Source organism: Zosterops lateralis, assembly GCF_965231275.1.
Source record: "Zosterops lateralis genome assembly, chromosome: 6".
In the NCBI taxonomy this organism is placed as follows: Eukaryota; Metazoa; Chordata; class Aves; order Passeriformes; family Zosteropidae; genus Zosterops; species Zosterops lateralis.
The window spans coordinates 32,553,679-32,571,070 of record NC_139761.1 but is presented as its reverse complement, the minus strand read 5'-3'; the positions used below and the strand labels follow the sequence as shown (position 1 = coordinate 32,571,070).

The 17,392-nt window shown below is 41.4% G+C and overlaps 2 protein-coding genes across 5 annotated transcripts in view; one reads left to right on the top strand and one right to left on the bottom strand.

Moving 5' to 3' along the window:
* The window catches only part of EIF2AK4 (eukaryotic translation initiation factor 2 alpha kinase 4), a gene marked incomplete at its 5' end in the record, with an annotated part of 42,285 nt that extends 26,645 nt beyond the window's left edge, over nucleotides 1-15,640 (bottom strand). For 3 of the 4 annotated variants that reach the window (XR_014590465.1, XM_083864489.1, XM_083864491.1), the window contains 11 exons: nucleotides 59-216; nucleotides 757-866; nucleotides 1,228-1,763; nucleotides 2,201-2,358; nucleotides 3,019-3,134; nucleotides 3,425-3,561; nucleotides 4,004-4,084; nucleotides 4,926-5,099; nucleotides 7,693-7,795; nucleotides 8,935-9,050; nucleotides 10,677-10,817. Coding sequence is in view for 3 of the 4 variants with exons in the window: in XM_083864489.1 (XP_083720615.1) it covers nucleotides 59-216; nucleotides 757-866; nucleotides 1,228-1,763; nucleotides 2,201-2,358; nucleotides 3,019-3,134; nucleotides 3,425-3,561; nucleotides 4,004-4,084; nucleotides 4,926-5,099; nucleotides 7,693-7,795; nucleotides 8,935-9,050; nucleotides 10,677-10,817 (1,830 nt within the window). Of the gene's footprint in view, nucleotides 1-58; nucleotides 217-756; nucleotides 867-1,227; nucleotides 1,764-2,200; nucleotides 2,359-3,018; nucleotides 3,135-3,424; nucleotides 3,562-4,003; nucleotides 4,085-4,925; nucleotides 5,100-7,692; nucleotides 7,796-8,934; nucleotides 9,051-10,676; nucleotides 10,818-15,403 lie in introns of those variants that run through there. The other variant, XM_083864490.1, reaches the window with a different exon arrangement.
* GPR176 (G protein-coupled receptor 176) overlaps nucleotides 15,586-17,392 on the top strand; it is a gene marked incomplete at its 5' end in the record, with an annotated part of 31,905 nt that continues 30,098 nt past the window's right edge. Inside the window, one exon of the mRNA XM_083864494.1 lies at nucleotides 15,586-15,802. Within this exon, the coding sequence (XP_083720620.1) occupies nucleotides 15,586-15,802 (217 nt within the window). The remainder of the gene's footprint in view (nucleotides 15,803-17,392) is intronic.

Genomic DNA, 17,392 nt, shown 5'->3' with positions numbered 1-17,392 from the left:
AGAGAAAACAAATATCCCCAAAAAGGTTTCCACAGAAGAAGTAATTTTTATACCATACCTTGATGACTGCTCCAAAAGCCCCTTTACCAAGTAATTTTAGCTCTTCAAATTCATTGTAGTATCGTGAAAATTGTCTCTGTGTTTCTGTGAAGAACGAAGCACTGGATATCTGACTGCTGGGTACAACTGTCTCCATGCAATCTATACCTCCTGAATCTGCAATGAAGACAAAGTTACCATCACTGGCAATATGGGGATAAGGCACTAGGGACTGCCAAATAAGGAGAAAGATGGAGACAAAACTTAAAAAACTTCAAATGCAACTAAACCCTAAAATACAGAAGTGCTCTGCTGCATGAAGTTCTTGTACAGGTGTAAATCTTAATACAGTTTCTAATTACTAATATGAATTATGCCAGACAAAGGAATGATTTTAACAAGAATGTAAGAAGGAAAGAAGTCTCATTGGAACACCATTTTCCAAGTACAAAGTTAAGTCTACATTTACACCATGCAGGAGGTGGATGAGTTTACAGCTCTCTTTAAAAGCATGAGCTACTTCTACAGAAGAAAAAACAGTAGTCAGTCCACCCCAACCAGTCTTGGACATAGAAGTTAAAGATCACACTACCTTTTAAGTTAGTCAATGTAATACATTTGTGCAGTCTTGTGAAGCTGTAGCACAGCTCAGTTTTTCTTAGTGCAGGCATAGAGTCCACTTACTTAGCAGAATACAGGAAGAACCAAGTTCCTTACCATCTAGATTTTCTTCAGCTACAGGTATTTTTATTCGTGGAATGTTTATAAAACTATGTTGTAGCAACTGCTGAGGAGTCCATCTTTCTTTATCTTCCAAGCAAACACACCTGTTGCCAAACCACAGAAAGAAGTATTTCATGTCTGACATAAATATTAGAAGAGTTTTTATCACATTTAAGAAATTATTACCCCTGTCATTCAGATGGGAATTGGAACCAAAGAGAAATTAAATGGCTTATCCACAGTGAGATATACAGTTGGTGGCAGAGCAGAGAAAAAGAGCCCACCAAACCTGCTCTCCCCAGTCCCACATTAGCAGCCTGAGCTATGAGATCAACCTCTTCTATAAAAACTACAACTAGCAACACAGGAGAATTTACCTAGTTCTATCTAGTTCTATCTTAAAAAAAAATAAAAAAAAAAAAGGAAAATCAAAGACAAAAAGATACAGGAATGTGACAAACATACTTTTCTAGAAAGTCTTGAAAGTCAGCAGGTAAATTGGTAGGAACAACAACTGGGAATTCCTTGGTTTCTTGGCCCTGGCTGAGTGAAAGCAGAAGCAAGCCCAGACGCCACACATCTCCTTTCTTTCCAGGTTTGTTGGGAAGACCATCCTCACTAAAACGAACCTTGGTTTGCTCAAAAACATCAGCTTTGCAGATATCAGCTAAGCGCTTGGAAATGCTGTAGTCTGTGACCTTGATGTTTCCTTCAGCATCTACCAGGACACTGGAAGCACAAAGGACCTTGTGCACTACTGAATTATTGTGCAAGTAGTCGAGAGCTGACAAGATCTGGATCACATAATGGCGCAGCTGCTCAACTGGAACTGGAGTCTCTTTGTGTAAGTAGGTAGAAAGGCTGCAACCACTTATGTGCTCCACTAAAATATCCACCACAATTGAGTCGTCCCGTTCTTTGAGGTTCATACATTTGTAATGTACTATGTTTGGATGACTGAGCTTCATCAGTGAGCTGAACTCTGTTTCTGCTCCCTGAAGCTGGTAGAGAAACACAACATAACATGCATTTCGTCATATCTTGGAACACACTACTAATAAAATATGTAACACAAACAAAATACTTATAAAAAATATTACATCCTCATACTTTTGTAAAAAGGAAGTATTGTGCACTGGGGAAAGTACAGCTTTGATTTCTAGCAGGTAACCTTGATTCCCTCTTTCTTCAGAATTTCAATATTTTATTAGTTTATTTATACATACTTCCAAACACACTTTCTTGGATTTGTATTATTGTAAAGGAACTCCTGAACTCTGATATACTCATCTTCTTTCATGTAGATACTCTAAAGTATTTTCATTTTCAAGTTCATTACTATCCTCTCAAGTCAAGCGTAATATAAACTAGCAGCCTAAAGAAAAGCATTGAACCTCACCTAATTTTTATTAAGCCAAATGCAAAACATAGGCATTACCTGTTTCTTAGACTTCTCAATCTTTTCTATTTCATGAGTTGTAAGAAACTTCCCCATCTTTTTTTGCCAGTGGAGAACCCACTCATATATTAGAACAAAGTCTCCACTGTGAATTTCCAAGGCATTGTAGACAGATTTACCAAGCTGTTCGTCCTTGCCTATACACAAAGGGAGAGAAGAGGAACATAGCTTCTTTTGTTTCTAAGGATTTGACAAAAGCTCCTGCATATGCTAAATAAATATCAGTAAGCCTGTTTTCTAAAGTCAAAACCATAAACCTACTTACAACTAGACAAGACACGTATCTCTATGGTAAGTATGGAAAATATCAGGCTTGATGAGACTGAATGCTATATGACAGTACTCAAATGAAAGCAACCACATATTGACAAAAAACTACTGCACATTTTCAAGAATTTCAAGTTTCAATAAATGAACAACTTTCCTGCTTAGCAAATGCCAAGCTATAAACATAGTAACACAATTGTTCATCCTCAAACTGCAAAATAAAAAAAATTTCCTTTCTCAAGAGACTTTCAGGCTGTTCATCCATCCACTGAGGAAGTGCTATGTTGAAAACAAACAAGGAAAACATTTGATGGTCTGTCCATGTGGGCACTCCATAGAGGTCTTCCAGCTCAAAGTTTCACGTCATGTCCTGTATTAATGTGTTAGCTAAACCTGCTGCTTTTATGCCATGGCTATCAGCAGCAATGGGAGGAGGATAAGTATGCATTTCCAGCCCTGTGCTTATCAGTGATGTTACTGAAAGCATCCCAACCCCCAGCATTTCTAGTTGCAATTGTAATTTTGCTCACCTAAACATTTTCCTTTATGGACAGTAAGCTGTCCAGCACCACTTGTGCTGAAGTTCAGAACTTCATGATTTCCAGGAGACTCTTCATTATTACTAACAGAAAGCTGGCGTTCTCGTCTGCAATAAAAAGAGAACGTTTTTCTCCAACTCAGGAAGACAGTACATTTAAAGTCAGGAGCTGAATACAAACCTTAAAAATTGGAAAGTTGCCACATTATCCACAGCTTAGTTAAACCACGACAAATGAAGGCAGGGGGGAAGGTGGCAGGGAAGAGACCAAAATGAACAGGTGAACAACATGGCACACTATTCTCTTGCTTTCAAATGTCACTTTGTAATCTACTGTTTGCAACAAAATAAACAAATGACCAAACAAACCTAAAAAATCCACAAGCAAATTGACATACTTTGAACGCCCAGTTGAATTTGGTCGGTGTTTATTATTCACTCCATGTTCCAAATAGTTCCCATTTAAGCGTGAAGCAACTCTATCTCTCCTGTGACAATCTTCTTGATTTGTCAGAGCAGCTATTTCCAAACGTTCCTATAAATCAGGAAAAACACCAAGTAAATACAGAAGCCACTCCTATCATCACAATACGCAAGTACTCAGTTATTATTCTATGAAGTCATGCAGATCACAGAAGAAATATGTTTTCATAATAAGTATATGCATGAGGCAAAAGAAAAAGTGCTGAGATTTCAGAAAGTATATTTCAGCACTGTCCATAGCAAGAATGTAAAGAAACTGGAAACATTAATATACCAGCTTTTTCTGTTTGAAAATACCCCCCTGGATGGGTGTAAGATTCTAGTATATTCCAGAAATAAACCCCTGAAATAATCAAGAACTCATTTTAATTTCTACTAGAAGCCCTTGAATAAGAAAAGATGTCCAAGAAAATTTCAAATTTTTACACATACTGTTACAGTACTGGGAAGAACTTACTGCAATGTTTTTTTCCACATCTGCTAAGAAAGAATACCTGTTTGGCAATCTCTTTCTTTTTTCTTTCTTCCCTTTTCTCTTCCTCCCTTCTCTGAATTTCATTAAGGATTTCACGTTGCTGAAATAAATTTCAGTTGTTAGAGATCCAACAGTATATGCAATGCAACTGCTAAAATCTTACCCTGATTTAAAAGTAAAAAAGCTATGATGCTGATTTTTCAGAAGTGTTGAAAGAGAACTTAGAGGATGTCACAAGAATAAAAAAACAAAAGTCAAATTAGCTCTCCTGAGGAAGTTAACAGCATCAATTGTATGATATAGGAGAATGAAACTCTAAATTACTTCTACTGCCAGACCCAACAATAAAGTTTCACCCCCACTAAAAAAAGACAAGGAGATAAATCCACATGATCTTTCAAAAACCAGAGCTATTCTATCCATATTCCCCACAGAGTGGAGAGTTCACACTACTAGCCCCTGTGAGACTTGGATGAATCCCCTCATTTCTAGTGAAGGATGTTGGTGGTCTGACACCTCTTTAAATTTGTTGCTCTCTAGAGGTGCCTGTGAAAGTGAATGTTCCAGTCACCCTAAGAGTGAAAGAAGGTATCATTACCTGTCTGCCTGGCTAACACTTCCTTGTTTCAGATGGAATGCACTTAATATGTACCTTTGCTTACACTTTTGTATAAGGTCCTCTTGGTAAGTGATTTTTATAGGATCAGGAATCAACATTTATGTTTGTTTCAGGCATAAATATTTCCCTGGGTTAAAACCACATCATTAAAATATTACAATTACAGCAGCAGATAGTTCATATAATACATATTGATCAACTCATACTGGCAGGTCTGACAAGTTAATAATTCACTAAAACTCACCATTATACATAGTGATTTTAAAACCATGATTATGTTGCTTTAAGAATAAATGGTTATTCATACTTCAATTTCTCTTACCTCCTGTTCCTCTCTTCTCTTAACTTCTTGTGCCCTACGCAATTCCTCCTGAGCCAATCTTTCCTGTTCTTTCTGATGATTTTTTAGCATTTCTTCATGAAAAGACTTGGAAGGTGGTTTATTATGCTCACTGAGAAATGATTGTACATGGTCAGCAAGTTCAAATATCATCACCTGAAATAACATAAGTATGAATGACATGCAGAGTCAAATGATAGCCAAATGATACCCACCCAAAAATGCAACACAGCAGAAGCATGACTGTCAATTTTGTTACTTATAAGGGAGAATTTATCAGAATTTGTCAAGAACTATTTATTAATAAATTGTAACAGGAAAAATCCCTGACCACAGTAGTGAAGGTGGCAAAAATTACTGAAAGACAGACAGCCTAAGCTATCTTATTTTTCTAACAGGAAAGTGAAATTTAAAAAATCATTTCTCATCTTCTCTTAGGCATAATCTTTCTACTCCCAAAGATATGGGTTTAGGATGTATGAACTACAACAGAACAAATCCTTTGCACTTATCTGTTACTGCACCTACTGCTATGAAATAGTTATTATTTCACTGCTAACCACAAAGCCAACCCTGCCTCTGAAAAGTAGTCTCCCAGTTAGAACTGTAAAGTCACTTAAGGCATTCCATATCCATCTAGCCACAACTACTAAAATAAGAACTTCACTGAAAACTTCTCAGTTGAATTCTGCTACATGGTTTGCCAGGTTGGAATCAATTTCCAGTTATTGTTTTCTTGAACTGCATATGTATTGACAGATCTATTGACCTGTCAGGTCTTAAGCTTTCAGCCGTCTAGTAGCACCCCCTTATTAATTCAAGCAATCCACAGTGCTAAGAGACCATTTTAGCTCTGAAATTAAAGAATAGTACAGGACAAAGGTGCAGTCAGCAGCACCACTGAGCAGGATTTGCATATGCAGGTGGGAGACCAGCCAAATTAAATTGTACCATCTGCCTGTAAGAGGGTGACATTTAGAAGATTCTCAGACACTCAATCCTCTGCTTGAAAGTAAGAATGAAGCCAAGAGGCAATTCAAAATAGAAAGAACAGCACAATATGTATGAATCTGACATGTGCAACTAAAATATCTTTCCCAGGTTATTCTTCAGAAGGCAAGGCAATTGTTGCATGTACACATATGTATTTAAAAACCCACCAAACCCAAAAGAAACCTCAATAATTAAAAAAAAAACACCGACAGTTTGCTGCTCAGTTTGAACAGGTGGTTGAGGTATTGTCAAACTTTCTATATCACAGAATACACTTTAATAAGGAGTATCTGTCAAGGCAGAGAGAAAAGTTATCTCCCTTTTGCTGCAGATAAAGTAATTCAGGACAGCACTGCATATGCCATTCATACAAAATGCGTGCCATACATGTGACTCACAACCACACCTACACATTGCTACACATTTACAAAGACTCTCTCTTTGTAAAATCAACATTAGGAAAACGTGTGACATATTTTTAGGTCCTTTCAATGAGATCAGAAATCAAACTGGGACTTGAAAGCCCTACAGGCTAATAATTCTTGTGGTCAGTTGTAAGCAGACCAAGTATATATTGCATGGTTTTGTGGTTACTTAGAGAGTTTAACCCTTGTACCTCCTATGAATTGTCCATAGCACCATCATTAGAAAAAAAACAAACAGCAAACAACAAACCCCACCCCCTAAATTCCAGAATATATTATTAAACTGCTAATTTCCAAAGATATTGAGAAATTTGAGGAAATTCTTGGTTATTGAACAGAATGTATCTGGCTAAAACAGTTACTTTGAAAGTATCTGCAGAAAAATTTGTAGTCAAAATACAAGTATGGTATTTAAATGGAAAAAAAGGCTTGATGTGGCAGGAGTGAATGACAGATAGCTCTTGCTAAATCTGTAAAGTTGACACGTTTGGGGAACTGAAAGCAAAATACTATCCCTTCAGGCTACTACAATGTCCACAGCTGTGTAATTCTCACTTTTAAAAAGACAAATGGAGCTATCCAAATGTGTTCACCTGCAACATTTCCAAACAGTGATAAGAAACATGCCAAAACTCCTGCTTTCATTGAGAACTCTTTGTTTGCTGGTATTCATTGAATCATTTCAGACCTCAACGACAAAAGAAAGATATCGTTAATACTAAACATACCCAAGGATGTATTAAATCCCTTAGAATAGCTAAAAGGTCTAAGCTTCCCATGTTTCTCCATCTTTCCCTTTTTACCCATTCCAGGGAAATTCAAGTATCACCACTCCTAAACACAGAAAGAAAAAAGGCACAGTGGCATGGAGTGACTGTGCTACAAAGTGTTGAGCTGGTTGAATGAAGGAGGTCCCTTGCCCTTCAGTTCAGCACTAAGTGAACAAGATCACATGGAAAAACTCCCCAGGTAACCACTGTTTACTTAAACAGATCTGGCCTCTTATTAATCTGAAAAGTGCAGAAGGCTCTCAGTTTGACAGTTAGCATTGCTTTTCATACTGCCAAATAACTCAGGACCTTTAAACCTAATAATGTGAACCTTTAAACAGGAATAAAGCTTGCAGTATTTACACATGTACTGGATTTTGAGAGCATCCATAGTCTGAACTTTCATTAATTAGAAACATTCCTGAGAAAGACAGTCCTTCCTTCCTTAAAAGCAATGCAACTTCCACTTCTAATGCGGATGTATTCCACTATATTATACCATACACCTTTAGAACTACTTAGGTCCAGACTGTATCTCTCAAGGAAATGAAAAGCCCTTACCTCTCCACAGCGCTCTTTTGCCAGTTCAGCTAGTCTGGATTTTAATTCATTTATTTTCTCATTTGACAAGCCTTTTGAATTTTTTAATTGTATTTCAGGAACTCTGAGAAATGGCAACAAAACATTAAAAAATCTTAATTAGAAAAATTGAGTGTACAAAGCAAGAGATTGTTGGTAAAAACTGTGTGAGGGAAAACGAATTAAGTTCATAGTCACGTGGCAATTAGTCAAAGCTTAAATAAGCAGTATAAAAATATTACACATACAAGATAAAGTCGAAAATACTGTATTATATTCCCTATCATCAAATTTTCTGGTTGCAGATTACCTGTTGGTAACATTTAATAGCAGAACTACCAAAGAAACCCTGTAGCCTCTAATAATTCAGCTCTTAATCACTAACTTACTGAACAAGCCATTTAAAACATTACTAATATAACATTTAGATCTTTAAAATTTATTTATCACCATTATACAGGTGACACAAACCCCAAGAAACAAATGCAATAAATACCAGCTAGATTTAAAAAACACTTAAAATAAAGTGAAGAAGCAAAATGTCTGTAGGTGTGTTATTTTAAACTAAAACAACAAAAAAATGAGAGTAGCTGTTATGTCCTTGTTATAGGGTATCACTGAGCTATCACTTAGTAAGGAATAGAATTTCCCTTCTACAGCACTTATGCCACAGCACAAATGGATGGACTGAAGGGAGTTATGTTTTGGACTATCAGTAGTATAAGGACTGAACAAAACAGGAGCAACACTTAACTCAGAAATCACTTGCCAACACAAAATGCAGGGGTAGGCTGCTCACCTGCAACTCCTACACTCTCTATGCAGAACTCTTCCAAAAGCTAATGCAAGAAATCAGAACAACAGATGGCTTTAAATAAAAAAGAGATTCAGTCTGTCTCAAGTGGAAGAGTCAGGAGCTGAAGAAGTTTAACAAGGGCACTAAGATGGTGGCAGGGGCACTTGTGTTTACGTATCTCCAAGCTACAAACTGGGGCTGCAGTTTTGCACTGACAAACTCATCCCTATTATTCCCCATTGCACAAAAGACTAAATCCAATTCAGGTGCCAAAGTTTAGAGTTGCATATTGTAAAATACCCCAGGCTTAATAAATACTGGCACGCAGAAAGCAAGATTAAGAGTGATGAATAAAACTATATGTCTTTTCAACTTACATTTTACTAGGGAAAGCAGAGAAAAAAGGTTATATTTTAAAGTTCACTTACGTATCAGGATAAGTAGGTGGACACTTGACCCACAGGTCAACTTTGGCATATACTTCACTAGCACCAGTCAATCCCTGAGGACGCAGAACTAAATTAATTTCAGGAGGTTGTCGTACCTAAAACACAAAACAAAACTTCTGATTGATAACGGTTGTTTGGTTTTGTTTTAATGAAAACACACAACTCTCGATGTATATTATAATAGAATACAGCTTAGACCATCCAGAACACGAAAAAAATATATACATGTCTTGACACTGCTCAATAGAAGTGAATTGGTCCACTGATTATCATGGCTTGTCCATTATATTTTTACAACTTCTTCAGATAAATGTAGTTACAGGCATTAGAAAGAGGATTCAAAAAATGAGGTTCTATAATAAAACTTTTTTATTCTGCTTACTGTAAGACAGCAGTAGAAAAAAATTAAATAAAGTTAACACAGGTTATTTATATCACAAATTAATGCATTCATTACAAAACCAACATTTTTCTTTGGTGTTTGGATTACTGACAGGCATTATTTTATTTTCCAACATGGCATCAGGCCACAATGTCACACTGATACACACCTTACCCAGCTAAAGAAATGGACAGTATTTCTTCTGTAGTTGTATTTCGTGTTTTGCCATAAACCAGAATTTTAACAAGCATTGCTTCTCCATCCCCACCCTGTTCAAATCACCTACTCAAAATCAGAACAAAGTAAAATATGCCCATTTAAGCATTCCCAGCTTCTTCTTTTCAATTAGGTTTAAAAACAAACAACAAAACAACAACAAAACAACCCAGCCCTCAGTAACAGGAAAAAGGGAGGGAAGCAAGACCACATGGAATAACAAATACAGAAACAGATGGTAACCATCCCCTTTGCTTTTCTAGCAAGGAAGAGATCACATCAAGTGAAGAGGATGTCAAATATGACCTTCAATACACGGTGAACACTTCTGGAAACCCAACAAATTACTAAGAGTGTTCTTACCAAACTTCATAAAAGAGAAAAAGTCATACATTGATGCAAAAAATGTAAGTTCAAGTCTCTGGCACAAAAGAAAGCAGAGGATATATCGTAGACATTCAAGACAAAAGAATGCAAAAAGAACCAACAGTAAAAGTGAACCTATGGAACAGAACAGAGTGAGGCTTATCTCCAGGTACAGGAAACCAGTACTATGAACACAGCTGGAAAGGAAATATCAATTTGATGCGGACACAAAAGACAAATGGAAGAGAGTAGTGAGTACCAGACTTGAGCAATAACCAGTTGTAATTAAAAAAACCCCAAACTCATAAAAATGAAAGCAAAATTATTATCATGAAAACAGGTGCACTGTGACAAAACCACAGCATATAATAACTATGCAAATATCATCCTGTATACCGACAAGATGAAGTAATTGAGCAGGTATGTAATTAGTGGCTTAAGGAATGAATTAAGAAGCAATTTTTAATAAGCCTGACAATTAATTAAAACGCACTTTAGGAGCACAGCACTGATTATAGCGCGAGAGCCTCTATCTCGAGAATTAATAGCAGAGGCGGCTGTTTGCAGGGCTGGGGAAGGAGCAGGGGCAGGCAGCGAGGGCCGGGACACGTCAGGCCAGGCGGACAAGGCGGACAAGGGCCGGTCCCGGCGAGGCGGCTCCAGCCGCGTCCCCGCCGCCGCCCGGCCCAGCCCAGCCCAGCCCCGCACCGGGACCGGCCCCGGCGCCCCCGCCCCGTGCGCAGACCCCGCTCGCTACCTTCCAGGCCTGGCTCTGCCGCAGGTCCTGGAAGTCCTGGCCGTAGATGGACTCCAAGACCTGGAGCTCGTTCTCCTGGCGCAGCTGGTAGCTCTCCGGCGGCTCCGCGGGCAGCTGCCGCCCGCCGGCGGCCCGGGCCATGTCAGCGGGGCGGGCGCGCAGCGGCCATGGCGGGCCCGCGCTGCCGGCGGGGACTGGAGCCCAGCGCGGCCCGGCACCGCCTCCCCCGCGCCGGGAGGAGGAGCCCGGGCCGGGGTTCGCCCGCAGGAACGTGTGAATTGGAAGGGACCCGTAAGGATCGCCGAGCAAAGCCCTGCTCCTCACGGGGCTCCCTAAAACCAAAGCGTGCCTAAGGGCACCGTCCAAACGCTGGGAGGGTTGGTGCCGTGGCCGCTTCCCTGGGAACCTGTGATCAACCACCCTCTGGGTGAAGAACCTTTCCTAATGTCCAGTCTGAACTCCCTCAAGACACGCCTCCAGGTGTATCTGCATTAGAGATACACAGCAAAGACAGTTGGATACTCTATAGAGTTTTTTAAACTGACCTTGAGAAAAATTCACAAAAAGGTAAAAATAACCACAAATTTCAGAATGCATTTCATGTAGAGCTGAGGCAGGATACAAATTCCCGTGAAAACTGTTTCACAGTGTTCCTGTGAAACACTTACAATTGCTGTAGCGAGTAATAGCCGGTGGAGGGTGAACAGTCTTTGGTTGAAGTGCAAACCCTTGAGGTCCTTGGCGGGACCTGCCAGAGAGAGGCAGCTGGGAGCTGTCAGGGGAGCAGGGATAACCAGAGAAGAAAATGTGCTTTCCTTCCGTCATTTCACTGCCACAAGTTTTGGGATCTTGATAAAGAAACCCCAAGTAAATTCATACATACAAGCTTATCTATTAGCTGAGTAATTTCCAGGCAAAGAAAAAGGTTACAGTAGTCTGCAGCTTGCTACCGTGCACCCAGATATAGGAATGGAGTTTTGGTGACTTTGACGTTACTCCCTGATTTTTGAGTACAGATTTTTTGTTACAGAGACCACTCATTTACACTAGTGATCGGTTTCTATAGCCCTCGATTTGTCCTTCTGAAATTGAAAGCATGTTCCTTGCTTACTTTATCTTTCAGTTGCACATAAGCGAGGTCGTTAGTATCAAATAAAACCCAAGTGTTAAATTGTATCACTGTTGTGATGCTCTGTTCCTCGCCATTCCTAGAATGTCTTTAGTGGCAGGGTCTTTCTATCTCATCTGCTTTTTGGTGGGAAATGCATGATCAAAGCTGTTTAGTGTTTATCTAGCAACAGCAGAGACTCCTCTTGCTCAGTCAGCTGTGACCTGGGGCACTGTAACTGATCATCGGAGTTTCCTCTGCTGCAGTTGGGTATGCTCATTATCAATTTGTATATAATAAATACAAAGTTTCCCTGTGTTAAAGACTGCAAATAAAAGTGTCTAGGCCACAGATTCATCTTCTTTACAACACAAAGACACAGCAAGAATGGCCAATTAGAAGACTTGATGCAGTGAGTAATTAAGAAATGTCAGCAAAGTTTTCTTTAACAGCAATTATAGGTTTATACTTCCCAGGCACGAGCTATGGGGCACAGAGCCCAGCACGTGGGAAATGTCTCTCCTGTTACACTGGACAGCAGTGGGTGGCCAGATAACAGTGTGCCTTCTAAAGCTGCCCCACTTTCCCCTACTTTGTGACTTGGAAAAAATTTAACCAGTTAAGATTAAATGCTCTAGACCAGATGTCTACCTCAAGCTATTTTTTTTTCTCTTAATTTACTTCTATAATGATTCATTATTTCCAAGAAGAAAGCCAGAGTAAAATAACATAATCATAAAAACATTCTGAGAATTTATTTTTAAAAGTCTTGTACTCCAGCAAGTGTGAAATTTTATGAGGAGGAAGAGACAACCTTTTAGCAGCGCTGTGGCTTTGCTAGCTAACCTTGTGAAAACCTGCATGAACTAAACCAAATTACATTACTGCAGGGAGTATTTACATGCTCAGCACGGATTTACTGGAATACAATGAACATCCACCTGCCCCAAACACGTGCCAGACTGCATCTGGACAGAAGCTTCCCTTCCAAAATTGAAGACAAAATTCAAAACTCTGTCCCACATTAAAATTTAATTCTAGCAAATTAAATTTAATTGAGTTGTGAGAATGTGCTTTCACTTCCCTATGTGCATGGTGAGGGGAAGTCAGTCTTCCTATGTGAAGTGCAGAAGGGAGGGAAAAGGTTCTGAGTGTTAAAAGTAAGAAATTTGGCAGAAAATAATATCTCTTGCATTCCAGCTGGTCTCCAGAGATCAGAGGGGCTGCATGCAGCTGGACTTATTCTGATTATAACCAAATTGGCATTACACATCTGGTCATGTTCAGTGGGAACTTCCATGAGCACAGATTCACAAATAATGTGATTTATTGAAGCAACAGAAATACAAAGTCAGAATAAATGCACTAGCTGTGAGAGAGCTCTAATGATAACATTGTGTTAATGGGTAGTAATAATAATAATAATATTAATAATAACAGCAGGTAGATGCTCACCAAGAGAGCAACAGCACTTGGAAGGAGGGAGAGGAGAGTACCCTAAGAAGTGTCTCTAAGGTATTTTATGCTCTTTCTTCTAACGGGTCTACTCTCCTTACATACAGTACAATGTGATCCCTCTCCTTCTACATTACCTATAGGATGGTTTAAGCAGAGAGCTGAGTAATAGTCATCTATGTGGCAGCAAGTACTTCATTAAGATTATTAGTATATGCCAGTGTGAGCATTTTAATATTCAAATTATTTTTAACCAGGCAGACATCTCTTTCTTGGCTGTGGTGTCCTTCAACTTCTGTTCTGTTCCATTCCTAAGTCAAACCCAGACTATCCTATAGAGGACCTCTTTCTTTAGCCAGTGCAATCTTTCCTGACTATGCAGATCTGTGCAAAGACAATACAGTGTAGGCTGTAATAGTAAGCATTAGCTCTTGCCTGGCTCCTTGCTCATCATTCCATACTGATAAAGGAAATGAAGAAAGGATGGCTGTGTGAGGGAAAGCACCTTGCAGGCGGCTGGAAGGTGAAGGGACCAAGGTCAGACTCTGGTTGTCAGTCATTGGCACAAGAGTGCTGAAGGCCAAAAGGAAGAAGAAGCCTTTTGGAGTGTCTCAGGAAAGGAAAGGTGAGGGGAAAGCAAGGTGAAAGCTGCTGATTATTTCCTGTGAAAATGGGAAAAAATGGGACGGGGTGGACAAAGTGAATGAGTTATGGGTGAGAGGAAAAGGTAGGAGGGTGAGTGAGTCTGAGGCCACAATCAGAGTGAGTCAGAGACATGAATTACTAGAAAAGAGGCCGGAGCGAGGAACTCCCAGAGGAACGAGAGGAGGCTGCAGATGGCTGGGCCCAAACACATGGAGGTACAAGCAGAGGCTTGGCCAACAGACTCCAGGACCTGGTGGGACGGGACAGTGGCAGTCCCCTATCCCTGTGGTCAGCAAATGTCTTTGAACACACAGTACAGCACCTGGCTCTGTCCCGGATCACCGAAGCTACACCTCAGGAGACTGGGCCAGTGTCATTGGAAACACGTCTCTGGCCGTGGGGCCCGTGAGGGAGCCTCGCTGTGCTGGGGCTGGGCACAGGGACAGCTCCTCTTCCCGGGGCACCTCCAACTGCCGGCCAGTGCCTGAAAATACCTTTTGGGCTTAATTTTTAACTAGCACCCCACAACGTCTCCAAATTAAAGGCAAATGTGTACCCGCCATATGGATGCACACCACCTCTACAATCAATGCCCGAAATGACTACCTCCAGTGAAGAGCTTTTCCGGAAAATCATACATTTAGAAAAGCATCTATTTTAACAAGTAACACGCGTATCTAGAACCTAGCACCAGACTTTTGAAAGTCTGTCATCAGAATTAGGGCTCTGTTTTAAAACAGGGTTTAGAAGGCGCCCCGGCCCGCTGGCACAGCCCCCAGCGAAATGGCGGCGCCGCGGCCGCGGTGTGGTGATGGCGGCGGGCCCGCCTTGGGGAGCGCGGGGGGCGGCGGCTCCTGTCCGGCCTGGCCCGGGACCGCCGCGGGCTTTGGCACTCCGGGACCGGGCCGGCAGCGGCTCGGCGCCCGCGCTGGGATGTGGGAGCACGAAACAGCCGCGCTCGGTGCGGGGATCGTACGAAGCCGCCTCGGCTCGCTGGAGCGCCCCCCGCCTGGCGATTCAAACCCCGGCTCGTTTTCCCCGAGAAACAGCGGGAGCGCAGGGACAGGCACCGAGCAGTCGCTGGCCTCTCTGGACGCTGTGTAAGGGTCTGAGGGAGACAGCAGGGAGCCGTGTCTCTCCACGGGCGGAGCAGGCAGGAGCAGAGCAGAGAGCGGGAGCAGATGTGCCGCCGAGAAAGCCACGCTTTTCCTCTCTCAGCGCCGTGAGCACGGCCAGAGCCAAGGCTGAGAGTGCAGTGAGGGGACGGAGTTCGTGCTCCCCACGTTTGCAGGCCGGTGTTGTGTGCAGGGAGCCCCGGCCGTGCGGCCCCCGGCAGCGGGGGAGATGAGCCGCGGGGTGCGGGGCGATCCTGGGCACAGCCATCCCTCCCCTCCCGCTTATCGCCGTAAAACACGCTGAGGAGACCCGTGGCGGTGTGCGGCAAAAACTATGGGACAGCTGATCGCAAGGAGAAGCTTGGCTTGTTCTCTGCGTTTGTTTACCGGCTGTCATGACTTACAGAGTGGAAAGGCGAGCAGCCAGCCCTGGTTCTCGGGACACAGGAATGCGGTGAAGATGCCTCCGAGGGGCAGAGACCGGGCTTCATCCTCAGAAGCGGCTTTTTGCCTGTGGGCTCCATTCACTCCCTAAAGGCAAGGGCTGGACAAGCCGTGTGGCAGCAGGGAAGGCGGGAACTCGGCCATGGGGTACGAGAGGAGCTGGGTGTTGATGAACGCAAGCGGCCGTGCCCCGTCCCCGGCTGTCGGCAGGGCCGTGGGGATGGGGAACGCCTCGGCCGGGCCCATGGGCTGGCGGGGCGGGAACGGCAGCGAGGAGAGCCAGGAGCACGGCCAGGAGCAGAGCTACCGGCACTTCACCACCGCCGTGCAGCTTCTCATCTTCGTCGGCTCCTTGCTGGGTGAGAGTTCCTGGAGTTCTTTTTTTTTTTAATCTTTTCGGTCAGGGACTGCAGGCCAAAAGGTAAATGGCATCACTGGCTGCCTTCGTGACTCTTCCTACAGCATTTCTGGTCCTCAGGTATATGGTTTCAAGTTCCTTGTAGGTTTTGATGCGTAAAAGCTGTTGCTGTAAAATGTATTCCTCACGGATGAGAACTTGTACACTAGACGTATGTATTACTTAGTAAGCTTTTCTACCAGAATTTAAACGGGCAAAATTTAAATGGGTTGATGACATGCTTATTTTCAGCTGCAAATGGATCGGACTTCTTTGACATAAAAACCAGTGTGAGGTGTTTTAAACAAGTTTTCCTGAATTTTTGTTTCACTCTGCATTTGTAATTTGGTATTTGTGTCCTGCAGATTTTAAATAAGTCCTTTAGAAGTACTTTATACTGTAAAAATGTATAACCGTGTGCAATCTTGCCTACTTACTACTCTTACAGGAGGAATCATAGATTAAATATGTGGTAGTAAGGTGTTGCTATATAATTTTACAAATCTGTGTACATTTGGTTTCTTGATGCTTATACCAAATTGTTTTGTTAGGAATATGTGTGCATTTCTTGGAAGGGAGCGGGGGAGGAGAACAAACAACCCAAAACAAACAACCAAGGCAAAATAAGCTTTATGGGGAGCCAAGTTAGCACTGTTTGGGAATTAAGTAAGCTGGACTTCAGTAAAATGTCACTACTATCTCAGTCATTCAAGGCTTTACACACAGGCCTTGACTAAGAAAATATCCAGCTTTCTTAAGGGAGTCCAGCAGGAATTTCCTGATGGTCATTGGCTGATTTTATCAAGGATTTGTTTTTTATTTTCTGGATCTTGAGTAGTGCTGAAATCCATGGTAATAAATTCTAATATCTGTCTCCTTTAGGTAATATTTAATATCACTTAAATAATTTCCAAGAAGATGTTAAGCACAGCCATGGAACAGTGTCGAGTCCCAGTCAACAATGCACTTACTGGTTGTTCCTGTAAATCACTGAGTCTTTTGCCATCAATTATTCCTCTGTGCAGTGGTGATAATCCCCATGGTTCTTGCTTTTTTTCTATTTAGCATGTAGCATGGAGAAAGGATAGTACCTGGCACAAAACAATAGCCAGCAAACTGACCTAAAATAACAAGACTAGATGAGAGAAGTCAGAATTTTAATTCTTTATTATTTGGGTTTTGAGCCTTACAGAGAATAAATTTGAGTCATATGTCCAGATTTAGTTTCATGAGCATGGATCCTCCAAATTTATTTGAAGAAGAAAACAGATATTATCATGTAATCATTCCTTCAGCAGGTAGGAACTTTTGAAAACCAACTGACTGACCACCAACCAACCAAAAAATACCATATGTACAAAATTTGCACAATGTAAGTTATGGTTTGGTACTCCTGCAATTGGTTTTCAAGAGGTGGGCTGAGAAAACATTTTAACTTGTCACAAGGGGTTTATTTGCTGATTGGATGGCTGAGAGGCTAATAAAACTTTCAAATCAATAACTTTTCCAGGCCTATCAAAGAGCTAAACAGGGGAGGAAATAATATATTTTT